The sequence below is a fragment of the Leptinotarsa decemlineata genome, unplaced genomic scaffold, assembly GCF_025532065.1.
Source record: "Leptinotarsa decemlineata unplaced genomic scaffold, Ldec_3_MD MMD2_tig00026314_RagTag_RagTag, whole genome shotgun sequence".
In the NCBI taxonomy this organism is placed as follows: domain Eukaryota; kingdom Metazoa; phylum Arthropoda; class Insecta; order Coleoptera; family Chrysomelidae; genus Leptinotarsa; species Leptinotarsa decemlineata.
The window spans coordinates 6744609-6758399 of record NW_027412684.1 but is presented as its reverse complement, the minus strand read 5'-3'; the positions used below and the strand labels follow the sequence as shown (position 1 = coordinate 6758399).

The window sequence follows — 13791 nt, the reverse complement described above, 5'->3', positions numbered from 1 at the left end:
ATAAACTGATCACTGATCCGTTAGGTACTTGATGGAAATTAATAACATTATTCATGATAATTATTACAAATTGTCAAAATATAGACTTTCGCTACATAGTAGCATCCTCAGTTGAATAAATCAGTTGGACCAGTCCAACTGAGGATTGTACTATGTAATAAAACGCGTATTGGAAATGAAGTGAATATTCTGAAAATGTGTGATTATCATCATGAATAATTTCGTATTATTCAAAATGTTATTTTTTTGTTATATTTAAGACTCGTTTGAAGCAGATAATACATCTGCTCAACTTGTTCTAGCGAAATGAAGAACATTCATTAATATTATGTATTTATTATTATCATGTATTTGATAACATTTAGGTTTTTGAAAGATGTACTTCCTTGTGAGAATGAAACGTAAGCGTTCAGTATTTTGTTTATTCGCATTTGGTTATAAATAATTGACTATATTTTGACTGAGGTAACAATCATATTAAGTTAATAAATAAGTCAGCATGAATCTCCTCGTTGTTGTTCCAAAATTACCAACGACTACCAGCATGTCCGTAACCAGCACCCACACGAGCAATACCTGCATGACCTATTCCAATCCCTGCACCTGCAATCCCTCCTCGAGCAATATTAGCACCGGCAATACCCAAACTTCCAGCACCATAGCCAACTCCAGCTCCCAGTAAACTAGCCCTTGCGGAGGCAGCATTAGCAGCAGCTCCCAAGCGGGCAGCTGATGCTGCAAGGGATGATCCGATAGCAAGAGGGCCAACTTCTACAACGGGAGCAGCAGCTACTATTGGCGCGGCAGCTACTATTGGACTAATGATTGGCCTGGACGCAGCAGCTAGTGCTGCACCAGCCAGAGTAGCTCTTTCAGCAGCTGCTGCTGCAGATTGTTGACCAGCTGCAGCTATTTGACCTTCCGCTACCAAACGACTTGTCTGTGCTACGGCAGCTGCTTCACCCGCACGTGCTACGGAGGCTGCTTGAGCTGCTTCGGCTGCTCTAGCAGCTGCGATGGCCTCGTTAGCGGCCGCTATGCGATTTGCAGATTGTACCTGTGCAGCTGCGTTGATTTGAGCTGCAGAGTATTGAGCAGCAGCTTGGGCTTCAGCTGCGCGACTGGCCAGTGCGAGACCGTTAGCTGAGGCAATCTGAGCAGCGGATATGGATTGGGCCTCTGACGCTCTGCTAGCTGCGGCAAGACTATTGGCTGAAGCGATTCTGGCTGCGGCGTTGATTTCCGCTGCACGACTTGCGGCTGCTATTCCGTTAGCGTTTGCTATTTGAGCGGCTGCTGCTGACTGGGCTGCAGCAGCTCCATTGTAGGCAGCTATCGAGTTGGCGGCCTGTACTGCAGCTGCTCCATTGATGGCGGCCTGTGCTGCAGCTGCTCCATTGATGGCAGCCTGTGCTGCTGCAGCTCCGTTGATGGCGGCTATTGAATTAGATGCAGCAAATGAATTCGCAGCAGCGATTGAATTGGCTGCAGCTATTCTATTTGCAGCAGCTATTCTATTTGCAGCAGCTATTCCGTTTGCAGCAGCTATTCCATTGGCGACATGAGCTGCTGCAGCATTGTGGGCTCCGATAGCTGCACCAGCAGCAAGGGCGGCATTAGAGGCTACAATTGAGTTTCCTATGGCACCAGCACCAAGGAGACCTGGAGCTGCAACGATGGCGGGGCCTGCTACGATTCCAGGAGCAGCCACGATACCACGACTAGCGATGACTCCAGAAAGTGGAAGGGCTCCTTGTAAGACAACGCCATGGCCGACTGAAGCGGAAGAACTTCCCACTATGACAAGGATCGCTAAAGCGAGGGTTATCTGAAATGGAACAAATTAATTTATTGATAAAAATTCCAAAGGGAAATCACACATGAATAAAAAATAATGACGATAACTCATAAAATATATAGAGCTGAAACTGTGAAGTATTATTCAGCTTGAACTCCCATGAATCATAGAAATATTCATATATGTACACACAATTTCATAAAACTAGACCGTGAAAAACACCGACAAAAAATAGTTTCATCTAATGCAGAAAGTATTCAGGATAGTTGTTTCGTCCTTTTGTAGAAAATATATATTCAACATCTTCAATTCAAAAATACCATGCAACTGTTCGTTATTAAGTATTACTTTTTCAGGCTCAATAGAATCTAAATTATGACGTTTTTGTTCATTTATTCGTGGTGACATTGAAATGATTCAAGACATACAATTAGTCCTGGTTATTCGAAACCATCTCAACCTCTATGATGAGGCCAATAGCCACAAACACGTGTCCACGGTTTGTCTTCTTTTCAGAGTGTTGTGTCCTCGAATTCTTTTTTTATTCAGATCATTCATACAAACTCAATAATATCTATATCTATATGACTACTATGACTCCCTCTCTGTTCAACCATAATACAACTGTTTTATATCGGGTTATAAGTGAATTACATTTTTTCATATTAATTTGTCTAGTAATTATCAGATTTCGATAACAAACAATGCCCACTGAAAAATATACTCAAAACAGAAGTGAATGATGATGAAAAAGCCATCCTCATGCGACTGAGTTTTCAACGTTGATGAGATTGTTCCGGTTCATGATTAATCTGAATTCGGTGAATTCCAATGTTATATTTATTCATCTCTTAAGCGGTATGACAGTAAAGTGAAACGGATACGTTGAGGTCAATTTGTTCCGAAATTGAATATAGTCAACACTAGTTTGAATTTAAATGTTAACAAAGGATAATTTCTTCAGTGTTCCAAACTAGAAAACAAACGATACCGATGCCTATCTTCTTCCTTTAAGAAAAACTGCATTTGTTCATTTCCAAAGCTGAACCCCTGATTCCAAACAATAGGTACTCAATGTTTCGAAAGTGTCTGCCATTTCTAACAATGGAACCAACTGCATTGGTTCAAAAACTGTTCCATTTGTCAACTTCTGTGATTTTTTTGATTATCTGTAGATCTCAGTTTTGAATGATATATAGAAATCAAACTCATAATATCATACCACAATAGATAATTTCAAGTACGAATTTTATGAATGAATACCAGGATCATTCAAACCGAATACACTGAAATGAGTCAATAAACCAAAAATTATAGAAGTATCAGTTTCTATAAACAACATTTTTTTCTTGATTAAAGTTGAAGGAAGAATAGGAAAACGTTGTATTCAATTATGTTTGAAAACAAAATACGTGGCAAGTTGTTGTATTTTTGAACAAGACTTTCTGTGTTTAATTTCTTTGTTCGTATATTTCTTCTCCCTGAAAAGTTTTATATCCCAGTTGAATTCAATAATTCTAAATTTCCTAAAATCAGATGTGATATATCGTGAATAGAATTGAATATTATCTATTTTTTCGTCAAACGAGAATCTCGGGAGGAATACAAAGAAGTTGGAAGGCAAAGTAGAAAATTACTTAAAAAAGTATATTTGCTGAAAATATTATTTTCTATCGTTTTCAAATCTTACTAATCATGAAGAATAAAAATAGATTGAATTGTCTTACCGAGCTCTGCATTTTCCCGATTTGTTATGCAAACTTATTACAGTACTAATATGTAATCGCTGTACAACCCTAGTTTATATAGTTCACCAAACGACCTTCGTGTGTGACGGAAATATTGTTTATTTTATTTGAACTTTTATAACGGACCTTTCATAATTATGCAAAATGGTGTAAGTTGAGGCCGTATTCACTTGTACCATGCTACAATTTTTTATCAAATTTCTGCACAACGAATAAGGCAAGCACAGTTGTTAGGATGTGGGTGTGTACATTATAATGCAACACTGAGATTTTATTGCACTAAAACACATACGTTCTTCGAAGACAAGAACTCAAAAATCAACAATTTGAATGCGATTGATTTGAAATCGTCTTCTTCAGAAAAAATAAAAAAAAGTCAAAAATTCAGTAACTTGAATGAAGGGTTTTTTATGAGTAATTTTATCTATCGTGGTAAATACTGATCGATTAAGAATTTTGTACTATACACATTGATGATGTAAATTTTTTTCCAAATTTTTATTTTTTGCCTGTCTTCAGCTTATTGTTATATGATATGGTGGGCGATTATAAGCCAATTTTGCTCTTCGAATTCAAATTGAACCAAAGCGCTGCCGAAACAGCCCGAAAAATCAACCAAGCATTTGATAATGACATTGTTAAACTGGACTTTGTTGAATGTCGTTATGGAGAGTTGAGTCTGGAAGATGAGACCCTAAGTGATCGACCTATAGTAATTCAGGACGAGGATTTGAGGACCCTGGTGGGGACTGATCCATCACAAACGGTGCATGGAATGGCGGAAGAACTGGGCATCAGCTCCCATGCGATTTTTGATTGTTTTAAAAGTATTGGAAATGCCAAAAAGCTCACGATTTGAATGATCGATAGAAATAGTTACGATTCGAGGTCTGTTCTTCTTTGATTTTGAGCAACAAAAACGATCCTTCTTTGGATCGATACGTGTGATAAAAAGTGAATCCTCTAGGACAACAGGAGACGTTCAGGACCGTGGTTGGACACCGATAAGCCACCCAGATAGTTCGCAGAAGCAAAAACACACCAAAAAAGAACATGATTACTGTATGTTGGTCAGCGGCTGGTGTGATTCACTATTAGTTTCTGCAACCGAGTCAAACCATCTCAGCAGAGTCTAATTGTAGGGAAATCGATGAAATGCACCGAAAATTACTTCAGCATCAGCAGCCGGCGCTGATCAACAGAAAAGATCCGATCCTGCTCCACGACAACGCCCATCCGAACGTGTCACAAATCACCGTCCGAAAATTAAACGAATTCAGTCTCGAAGTTCTACCTCACCCACCATACTCCCCAGACCTCTCGCCCATCAGGACCAGGCAAAAACATATTTCGCCGACTCCATCGAATCCCGAGCACACAATTTTTATGCTAACGAAAATAATATGCGCTTATGTTACATTGTCAAACGTGCATTGATTCAAATGGTTCTTATTTCGATTGAATTGAATACGTACTCACTGAGATATTACAGTTTGATATTCCTCTTGAAGATGATCACTTGGTGATCGAAACACGTGTCGAGGTGTTGAGGGTGTTGAGGTGTTGTTGGGAAAAACTCCTGTAATATTCACTTTTTGAAGTAGACTAATAAAAACGGACACAACTTTTGGAATAACCTAATATCAACTCGACTTATCCTTTCCGGTGTCTTCTTTGAATGATTACCTTTTTGTTATTCGCTGATTATAATAATATCAATAAGAATTCAATGAATGATACAGTAACCAACTGAAAATGTGAGCTTGTATAAAACAAATTCCTACTGAAATATTCACATCCTGAAAGTAATAATCCTGAGTATGTATAGTTATCCCTACTACTACAAAAAATATATATATATATATATATATATATATATATATATATATATATATATATATATATATATATATATATATATATATTTTGATTGATGCAACTAATTTTCCTTTTTTTGAGTATTTCAATATTGAATTCTACAAAAAGGATTTGAAGCTTTATATCTTCTATTAATTATCTGCGAGCGCTTTCGACAGTTGGTAGTACTGTCATCATCTGGCACTCCTCAAACTGAACTGGTCATCCTGTTGTCTGTCTCTTTATACGGTCAGAGCGTCTTAACTCAGGTATTTCAGGTACTTTAGGTTGATTTGCCTGTATTTGTTCTGCATCAGGTACTCTTCTTCGTGTTAGATCCTCTCTAGGAATGTGTATGGTTTTGTTTAATATATTGAATGTGAGATCTTGTTGTGTTTTGATTTGTACTTGTTCCTCGATAAGTGATTTATGACTGTTTAATTTATGGATGTTCAAGTTTTCCCAAATGTCCATGCGGTTTCCCTTGTTGATTTGTTTTATTAGTTTTATGTTCTCTGGTGGGGGGAAATTATGTTTGTTTTGTATGGCGTGTGTTGCAAGGTTTGATTTATATACTGTTGGATTTATGTATGCCTTTTTGTGCTCATTGTACCTTTGGATCAGTTTTTTCTTGGTTTGGCCGATATAGAATTTGTTGCAGCCCGAGCATTGTATACTGTATATCCCGTTTTGGTCTTTGTCTTCTTCTTTTTCATAGTTGTTTATTTTTTGTGTTATCTTCGTGTTCGGCTTGTATGTGATGTTGATGTTCAGTGGTTTGAAGATGTTTGTTAGTTTTTTGGTTTGGTGTCCTACGTACGTGAATGCTGTCCATCATTGTGTTGTTTTGTCTGTTGGGGTAGCTTGATCAAGGAATGTATCAACTCGACGTAAAGACCCAAAAAATGATGCATCTCTATAGGAGTTTGCATCCCAAATCGTCCGTTCCACGGTTGTACTTCCCCTGAAAACAGGGAGGCCGTGGACTTTTGAGTTTGGAGTGTCTACATGACAGAATAGTACTGGATACAGCCTGTAAAGTCGTCAGGAGTTCGGAACCCCTCCTCTGCATGGTCCGTGACCATGAGAGAGCAGGAATTGGAGCATTTCTCTTCAGGGCAGCTGCCCGAGCAGCTGATGAACTCGGTATAGTTTTCAACTCTGAACGAGGTGACCACAACTCTGTCACCGAGTTGGAACCCGTTCATCAAAAAGCTCAGATAAAAGCCGCAGAGATCACCTTACTCCTGCGGAGACACAAGGATAAGCCAATGCATGGGGTCTTCTTGAATAACATTGGAGACCTTCGCTTATCAATGCGCCTGACGTTCGCTTTTCTCAGGTTGAGTGGGCTGAAGTCGGAAACTGAGGGGTTCATCATGGCTTGCCAGGATGGTGTCTTCAACGCCTTAGTCTACCGCAGTCACGTGATGGGTATAGAGGTTCCTGACACAAGGTGCAGGGCCTGTCGCGAGGCGCCCTAGACCTTAATACACTTGCTATCAGCATGTTCAGCATATGCCTATATCCATCGACATAACGCGGCCCTAAGAGTATTACCATCTACGGCACTCTTACGATATTGACGAGACACCGGTGTTGCCCTACGCTTCGGAAGATATTGAATCCGTTGTGGGGAACGAAAAGTGCCGAATTTATTGGAACTGTTCGTTCCCCACCCTCAGGCTCATACAAGCTAATAAGCCTGATGTAGTCCTTCTCGACCACCAGAGCAAACTGATATTTGTCGTGGAGTTTTTAGCTCCTGGCGAAACGATATTCTCTCGAGATTTTCTCTTCGAACTCCGCAGACTCTATTCAGATCACTCTGTCAAGATAGTTGTTCTGATTATTGAAGTCCTTGGTGGAATGATGCCATATCTACTCTCGAATCTTAAAATCATACCGGTTTGCCGCACTAAGGCAGAAATCTTAGCCGCACAGATGCAGAAGGTTGTCATTCTTGGCTCACTGCGCTTGCTCAGAGCACATGATTCTCGGAACCAATGATCACTACCACACGGTGTGGGGAGTGGTCATTGGTTGATAATGCTGGCGCGCCCTCCCGAATGTATCGGGACTTCGGGGATAGGGCCTGACCAGCGCACACTACGGTAAAAAAATGATAGTGATAATGATGATGATAATGATAATTATGATGATGATGATAATGATGATGATTATGATGATGATGATGATGATGATGATGATGATGATGATGATGATGATTTGGTAGTCCAAGATGAACAATGTGACTTCTCTGGAAATGTCAGGAGGAACTGAAGAAACTGGTAGGCAGAAAGAGACTGACTTCATACAGAAGTGCTGGCAAGCTTAGGAATCAAGTAAAGGAAAAACGGATCATCAATATCATATATGTACCCTGAACTAGCTGTGGGAATACCAATTTCTATTGTGGGAAAACGGATCAAGGGGTGTATAAATAATGGATAAAAAACCCAAAATGTACTGAAAACATATACCGGGGATCTCACATATGAAGGCCCTCGGAAAAAGGATTGATAACTGCTTCATTAGGAGGACACTAGAAAAATATGGCTTCATGACAGATACCTCAACTTCATACAACGCAACAAAGGGACATATACAATTCATCCAAGAGATGTAAAAGAAAATATGGATGCAGAGAGAGAAGAAATTTATAATGTGATACAGGATATACAGTGTATGAGACTTCTTTACCAAGTTTCAAAATACCGGAATACTTCCCCATTTATATTGTGTAGTCACTGTAAATGGAGCGTTATTGTTCATTTATTTCAAAGTTGAGAACTTCACCTTCATTCTTGCATCTGCATCTGCATCTATATTTCATCGAAGATTCGGCCAAATGAAAGGTTTCGAACGAAGTATTTCGTTAAAAACATTTAGCCAATCTTCTCTCCTACAAATCTCTATTTTTTTTGAGAAAATACATGATGGAAACTCTATTCACTGAACTATAATAGTAAAATCAATGAACCAACACAAACCAAACTACAATTAACAAAATATCCATTCATTGGGATTTGAAAAAATTCCTTAATGATTTTCATGTCTAGTTTTATTATAACTGTGATATATATCCCGTGAGAATTATTGCACAGCATCTAATGAAGCGTGTCAAGTAGGTATATTATGCAAGATGAATTACAATAAGACCTATATTAAAGAAAGCTTTTTTCTGATTTTTTTATTGGCCTCTTATTTGGGAATTTTCACCTTCTACAATCTGAAGAAAAATTTAAACATGTATAGAAAGGGCAAATTTTTTACCCCAATAAGTTCTTTAGCATAGTTTTAATTTTGTTCAGGTTTTGGAGAGTGAAAATCCCCCAAAAGGTCGATAAAAAAACAATATATTTTTCACAAACATTATTATTCTTCTGCTTATTCATATTGGATGAACCATCTATTGTGAAAGATCCAAATTACAATTTACTCCTTAGCTGAATACAATATACTTAACTTCCCTTTCTATTCAGAGAATACTGTAAAAATAAAAGATTTCAAAATAAAACCTTAATTGGGCTTCGCTAGTCAAATAATGGAAAGTTGATCCCGCTATGTACTGGACTATTTCCGTACCTAGTCACTAAAAACTTCATCATCATCATCTTCAAGTTATGGAAGATATTCCTTTCAAAAATTGTCGAAAATATATCTTATTCTGGACTTTCTCACTTTTTGTCAATGAGTGCATATTTGCCAAGTAATTGAAGTTATCGATAAATAATTGACTGGACTATTTTCGCTACAATCACTAACTCCATAATTTGAATTTTTTATTTCGGCTGTAGTAGTCGGTGAAAACAATTTTCTGAGGATTATTTTGTTGAATAGAACTGGCGGATTGCTTTCAGTGACTGAGATGAAAAAGCCTTGGTAATACATCACATTTTTTCAGCCTAATATGCCACAAGAGATTTTTGACCTTGAATGAATATCCTAAATTCCTCGATCTCTTCCATTGAGAACTTGTTAGCCGGTATCTATTTCCTTTGAAGCACTATACCAAGTGACCACTAATTTTATAAGTACTGTATTCCATTATTTTATACTAGCGATTATTATACTACCAATTATGGTAGTTAATAACCACTTTTCATATAATTCCATTCAAAATAAAAGACATTTACTCCATAATTACAAGTTGACTCGAATATGCTCACGTTCGGCAATCCTGTTTGAGAAAGCTATGGCATAGCGAAACACGTGTCGCGGTTTTGTAAACCTTTCATAGTAAAAATCAGAATAAATCTCATTTATTTAGATCCCTGAGAAATTTATTGTTCCACGGCTGATCAGAGTAACCTTCAGGTTTGGGAATATTGAATTAACAATTTTACCAGTATACGGTGTTATTTTTCAACATTTCTGTGAGTCAATATTACTGGAGTTTAGTCCCAACACCAGACTGTTTTTTCTAACACCTCGACACGTGTTTCAACCACCAAGTGATCATCTTCAGGAGGAAGATTAAACTTTCAATTAAGATCAAACAGATTAAGATTGAACAGTTTAATCTTCCTCTTGAAGATGATCACTTGGTGATTGAAACACGTGTCGAGGTGTTGAAAATAACGGTTTGGTGTTGGGACTGAACTCCAGTAACATTCATCACTACACCAAAGGTTCCAAACAGTGCATTACAAATTACTATAAGTATCAAAAAACTTGCCAAAGACCTTTTTATGTTTTCTCTCATCTCACTTCCTTTAATAATGATCTTTCCATGTCATCATGCAAGTTCTTTCAAATTCCAAATCAACTGAAAAAACTTTACCTGAGAATTAAAATTTTGTGCACATATATCGCGGATGAACAAATGATGATGATAGCTCCTGCACTGGAAAAACCATTAGAGATAAAATGTACAACAAAATTAGGAACATTAGGTTATTCCTAATAGTTATTTGATTGGAACATTTCTAATATAAACTGATCTAATACAAGGTTTCGTCAACAGTAGAGTTTAGTTACCCTGGTTTCAATTATCTTTGTTAAAATATGGCAAAGTTATTGGTGAGTACAATAATTAGGAGTCACTTTGACTGATCTTGATAAAGTTTTGAAGAAAATGATTGAAAACAGTCATATTTATGAAATACATAGTTTCATAAAAATCATTCTAGAAAATTGATATACCTAGTACCGCATCTAGTTAACAAAGTTGACAGAGAATAGGTTCTACAATATTTGTTTTAGTGAATCATTCATACGGAAATTGTTCAAATCGAAAGGGAAAAATTTTAGGAGGGATTGGTTTTTAAAAAAAATATTAAAATTAAATAAAATACATTTATTTGCCTAAGAGACTGACAATAATCACTATAGGAGTCGTTCTTTGTTACAATAGAAAAATGTGAATCTAAAAGAATTCACTAAGTGAATACAGACATTTATCTTGGCGCACAAAACGTTAATTTTGTTTTTTTAAATGTAATGACATAGTTTTCAGTTTGTCTTGTGTTGAAAGAGTCATATTCAACAACACGGATGAATTTATTTTCGTTTTTCAAAAGCATACAGGCACATTTCATAAACATACAAAGACACAACAGTTGAAATTCCATATTTTCCAAAATATGGGCAGCAAGATGTCCTTTTTGGAAAACCAATAATACATTCCAGTGTTTTTGCGATTTTAATATTTCCGGAATGGAAATATAATTCTCCCATACACAGATACAATATCGCAGTCTTGAGTCGAAGTTTATCTTTTGACCTACATTCAAAATCGATTTCAGATTATAAAACAAATATGTTATAGAGTTCAACTTAAAGACAATTCCAGAGCAGTGGAGTTACCAATCGAGATGCTTATCAACGTCAATACTTCAGATAGATAGAACAAAACAATAATGTTAAATTTTTAACATTATTTTTTTGTTGTGTCTGAGCATTTCAATATAAACGTTGATTAACTTTTCTGTAGTAGTAGTAACTTTTGAGAAAACCACTTATTCATTGTAGAAACCGCCCCATTACATTTGTTTTCCAAGTCGATTTCAAATCGATTTCCAGTCTATCTGATATAATTGCAGGTGTATCATCGGCATATTGCGTAATGAGAGCGTCAGCTGTTGATGAACCTGTCATTTACCTACAGAGAAACACAGAACCCATAATTGAACCCTGTAGAACTCCAATATCAATTGACACTTGATGAAATTTTACTGTTCTCATTCTTCCTTTCTCAGATTGACAAACTGCAGTTTTCGATCAGTCAGAAATGATGAGAGTCAGTTCAATTCGGTTCCCTTATTTCATATTCCTCTAATTTCTTCAACAATATTGAAAAAAGCTTTTCGACTTTCCGTTTCTAAATAATTGTACAGAAAAATATGTGAAACTTTCAACAAACTTGGGACAGTTTCAACTTCGAAAACACTCTTTACGAATATGTCTAGATCATTCACAGAAATTTCTTTCAGATATCAGTTGTTTCGGTTGGATCAAAGGGAACAAAATTCGGGCTAGCAAGGAAAATTTTGTATAGAAACGCATTCAACACGTATTTCTCTGATTTATTTTTTGTGATTTTTGGTATTGTTGTCCGCCCTGTATCATTTGGTAGCAACTTGTGATACATTTTTGGAATCAGCTAGTAACCCCAAAAACTAAAAAAAAACACGAAAATCCATGTAACAGTGATGACGTCAAAAAACATTCAATCAACATAGAAAATCGACCTGTTTCGGTAATTTTCAAAAATATTGTTTGTTTATTCAGCTCCTACATAAGTTATGTTTTGCTTTATGGACGCACTATATAATATACATTCTCATTCATTTCAGATTTTCTTTGTTCTGCTTTTCTCAGTTTTTATCGCCCTGTCGAATTTTGTTAACTGTTTCCGGCCACATCATAAACCAAGTCATCATTATCCGGATAGATATCACCCAGGAAAAAAATACCATCCAGATCACCAACAACCATATCACCACCCGAAAAACCACTATCCTTCAAGGAACCATCCCAACCATGGAAGGCGTGGTTAGGACGGCCAAAATGCAAAATCATTGGATTATGATTTTCATCAATTCCTGAAACTAATGCTTAGTAAAATATATTGAAACTGTTTGCAAAATTTTTTCGTTGAATATACTGAGTTTTTAATGATAAATTGTTTTCATTAAAAATGGAATATGCATTCAGATATATTTCACGCGGGTTTCTATTTATATATCTATTTATTTATATTTATATATCTATATATATATATATATATATATATATATATATATATATATATATATATATAAAATTAATAAATAAGTACAATTCTGATCATTCCCATATCGATTTCAATTTAAGAGTCACCGGTAGACAGCTGTTTCAGCCTAGTGGGCATCGTCAGTACCAGGCAGGCGATCCTCGATTGAAGACAAAATGTGAAAAACCAAGAAAAGTACTTAATAGAAATAACTGCGTAAACGCAAGCGAGACATAAGTGGAACCACCTGGGTGTCCCACATTTTATGTGCCAGGCAATATCTGGTTTGTTGAAGGAGATACACAAAAATGTTTCATACAAAAGTTTTAGGAGTTCATGAGAGCTATATTTTGATATAATTTTTAAATATACAGGGTGTTTGGTGTAGGTGCTACAGACCAAAATTCCATTTTTTAAAATAGAACGTCCTGTATATCATTACATATTCAGATGCTACGTTAAATTCTGATATCATTTCATGTTTGGTTTTTGAAATTCGGTTACGGCGTTGTTGAGTTATTGCACTTTTCCTCAAATATAAAGTTGCAAAAAAACTTATTTACTCGTACACGAATCCAGTCTATATCTTTTATTAAATTGAACTAGACTACTACTGAATACAAACCATTATTCTCACCTCTACGATACGATATCGATATCAGTTGAATATAATATTGAAATTCTTGAGAATGTGACTAACTTGTGGGTGAATTGCTTTATATTGCACAATTTCATCAAGTAGCTTATGTTTGTTGATGCCATAGTAACAAATGTTGTTGAATTGTATCTACTTGTCAGTTCGATTCAGTGATTCTTTGCAAAACAGTAACTGTGTTCTTTGTGCGAAAACTCCAGTATGCCTTTCGCGTTTAGTCCAAGTGATTGCTTTGATATGTTATTAATTTTTGGGGAATGTCAGAAAAACTGCCGTCAAGCACAACGTCTATATCAAGAACGTTTTCCAGACAAACCCATTCCGTCACGAATGACTTTTTCGAGAGTTGTAGAAAAATTGCGAACCGGGTCATTTCCTTCTACTATAAAGCATCGTCATCATGCGAGATCTGTTAGAACTGAAGATTTAGAGATCAATGTGTTGGCTTATATTATTATTCATCCACATGTTTCTATCCGTACTCTTGCAGAAGAAGTCGGTGTGAGTAAATCTA

At 36.4% G+C, this 13791-nt stretch overlaps 1 protein-coding gene and 1 long non-coding RNA gene across 2 annotated transcripts; one reads left to right on the top strand and one right to left on the bottom strand.

The window, feature by feature from the left end:
* Window positions 1–408: 408 nt before the first annotated feature.
* Window positions 409–3661, bottom strand: LOC111510338 (uncharacterized). The gene is made up of 2 exons (XM_023166240.2): window positions 3526–3661; window positions 409–1828 (listed from the first exon to the last, which is right to left on the bottom strand). Exons 1-2 carry the CDS (start codon window positions 3535–3537, stop codon window positions 527–529), a joined length of 1314 nt encoding a protein of 437 aa, XP_023022008.2. The 5' UTR covers window positions 3538–3661; the 3' UTR covers window positions 409–526.
* Window positions 3662–10180: 6519 nt separating this feature from the next.
* LOC141485274 (uncharacterized) lies at window positions 10181–12532 on the top strand. Its single transcript, XR_012467130.1, has 2 exons — window positions 10181–10428; window positions 12204–12532. It is a non-coding gene; the product is annotated as an uncharacterized lncRNA (long non-coding RNA).
* Window positions 12533–13791: the final 1259 nt, after the last annotated feature.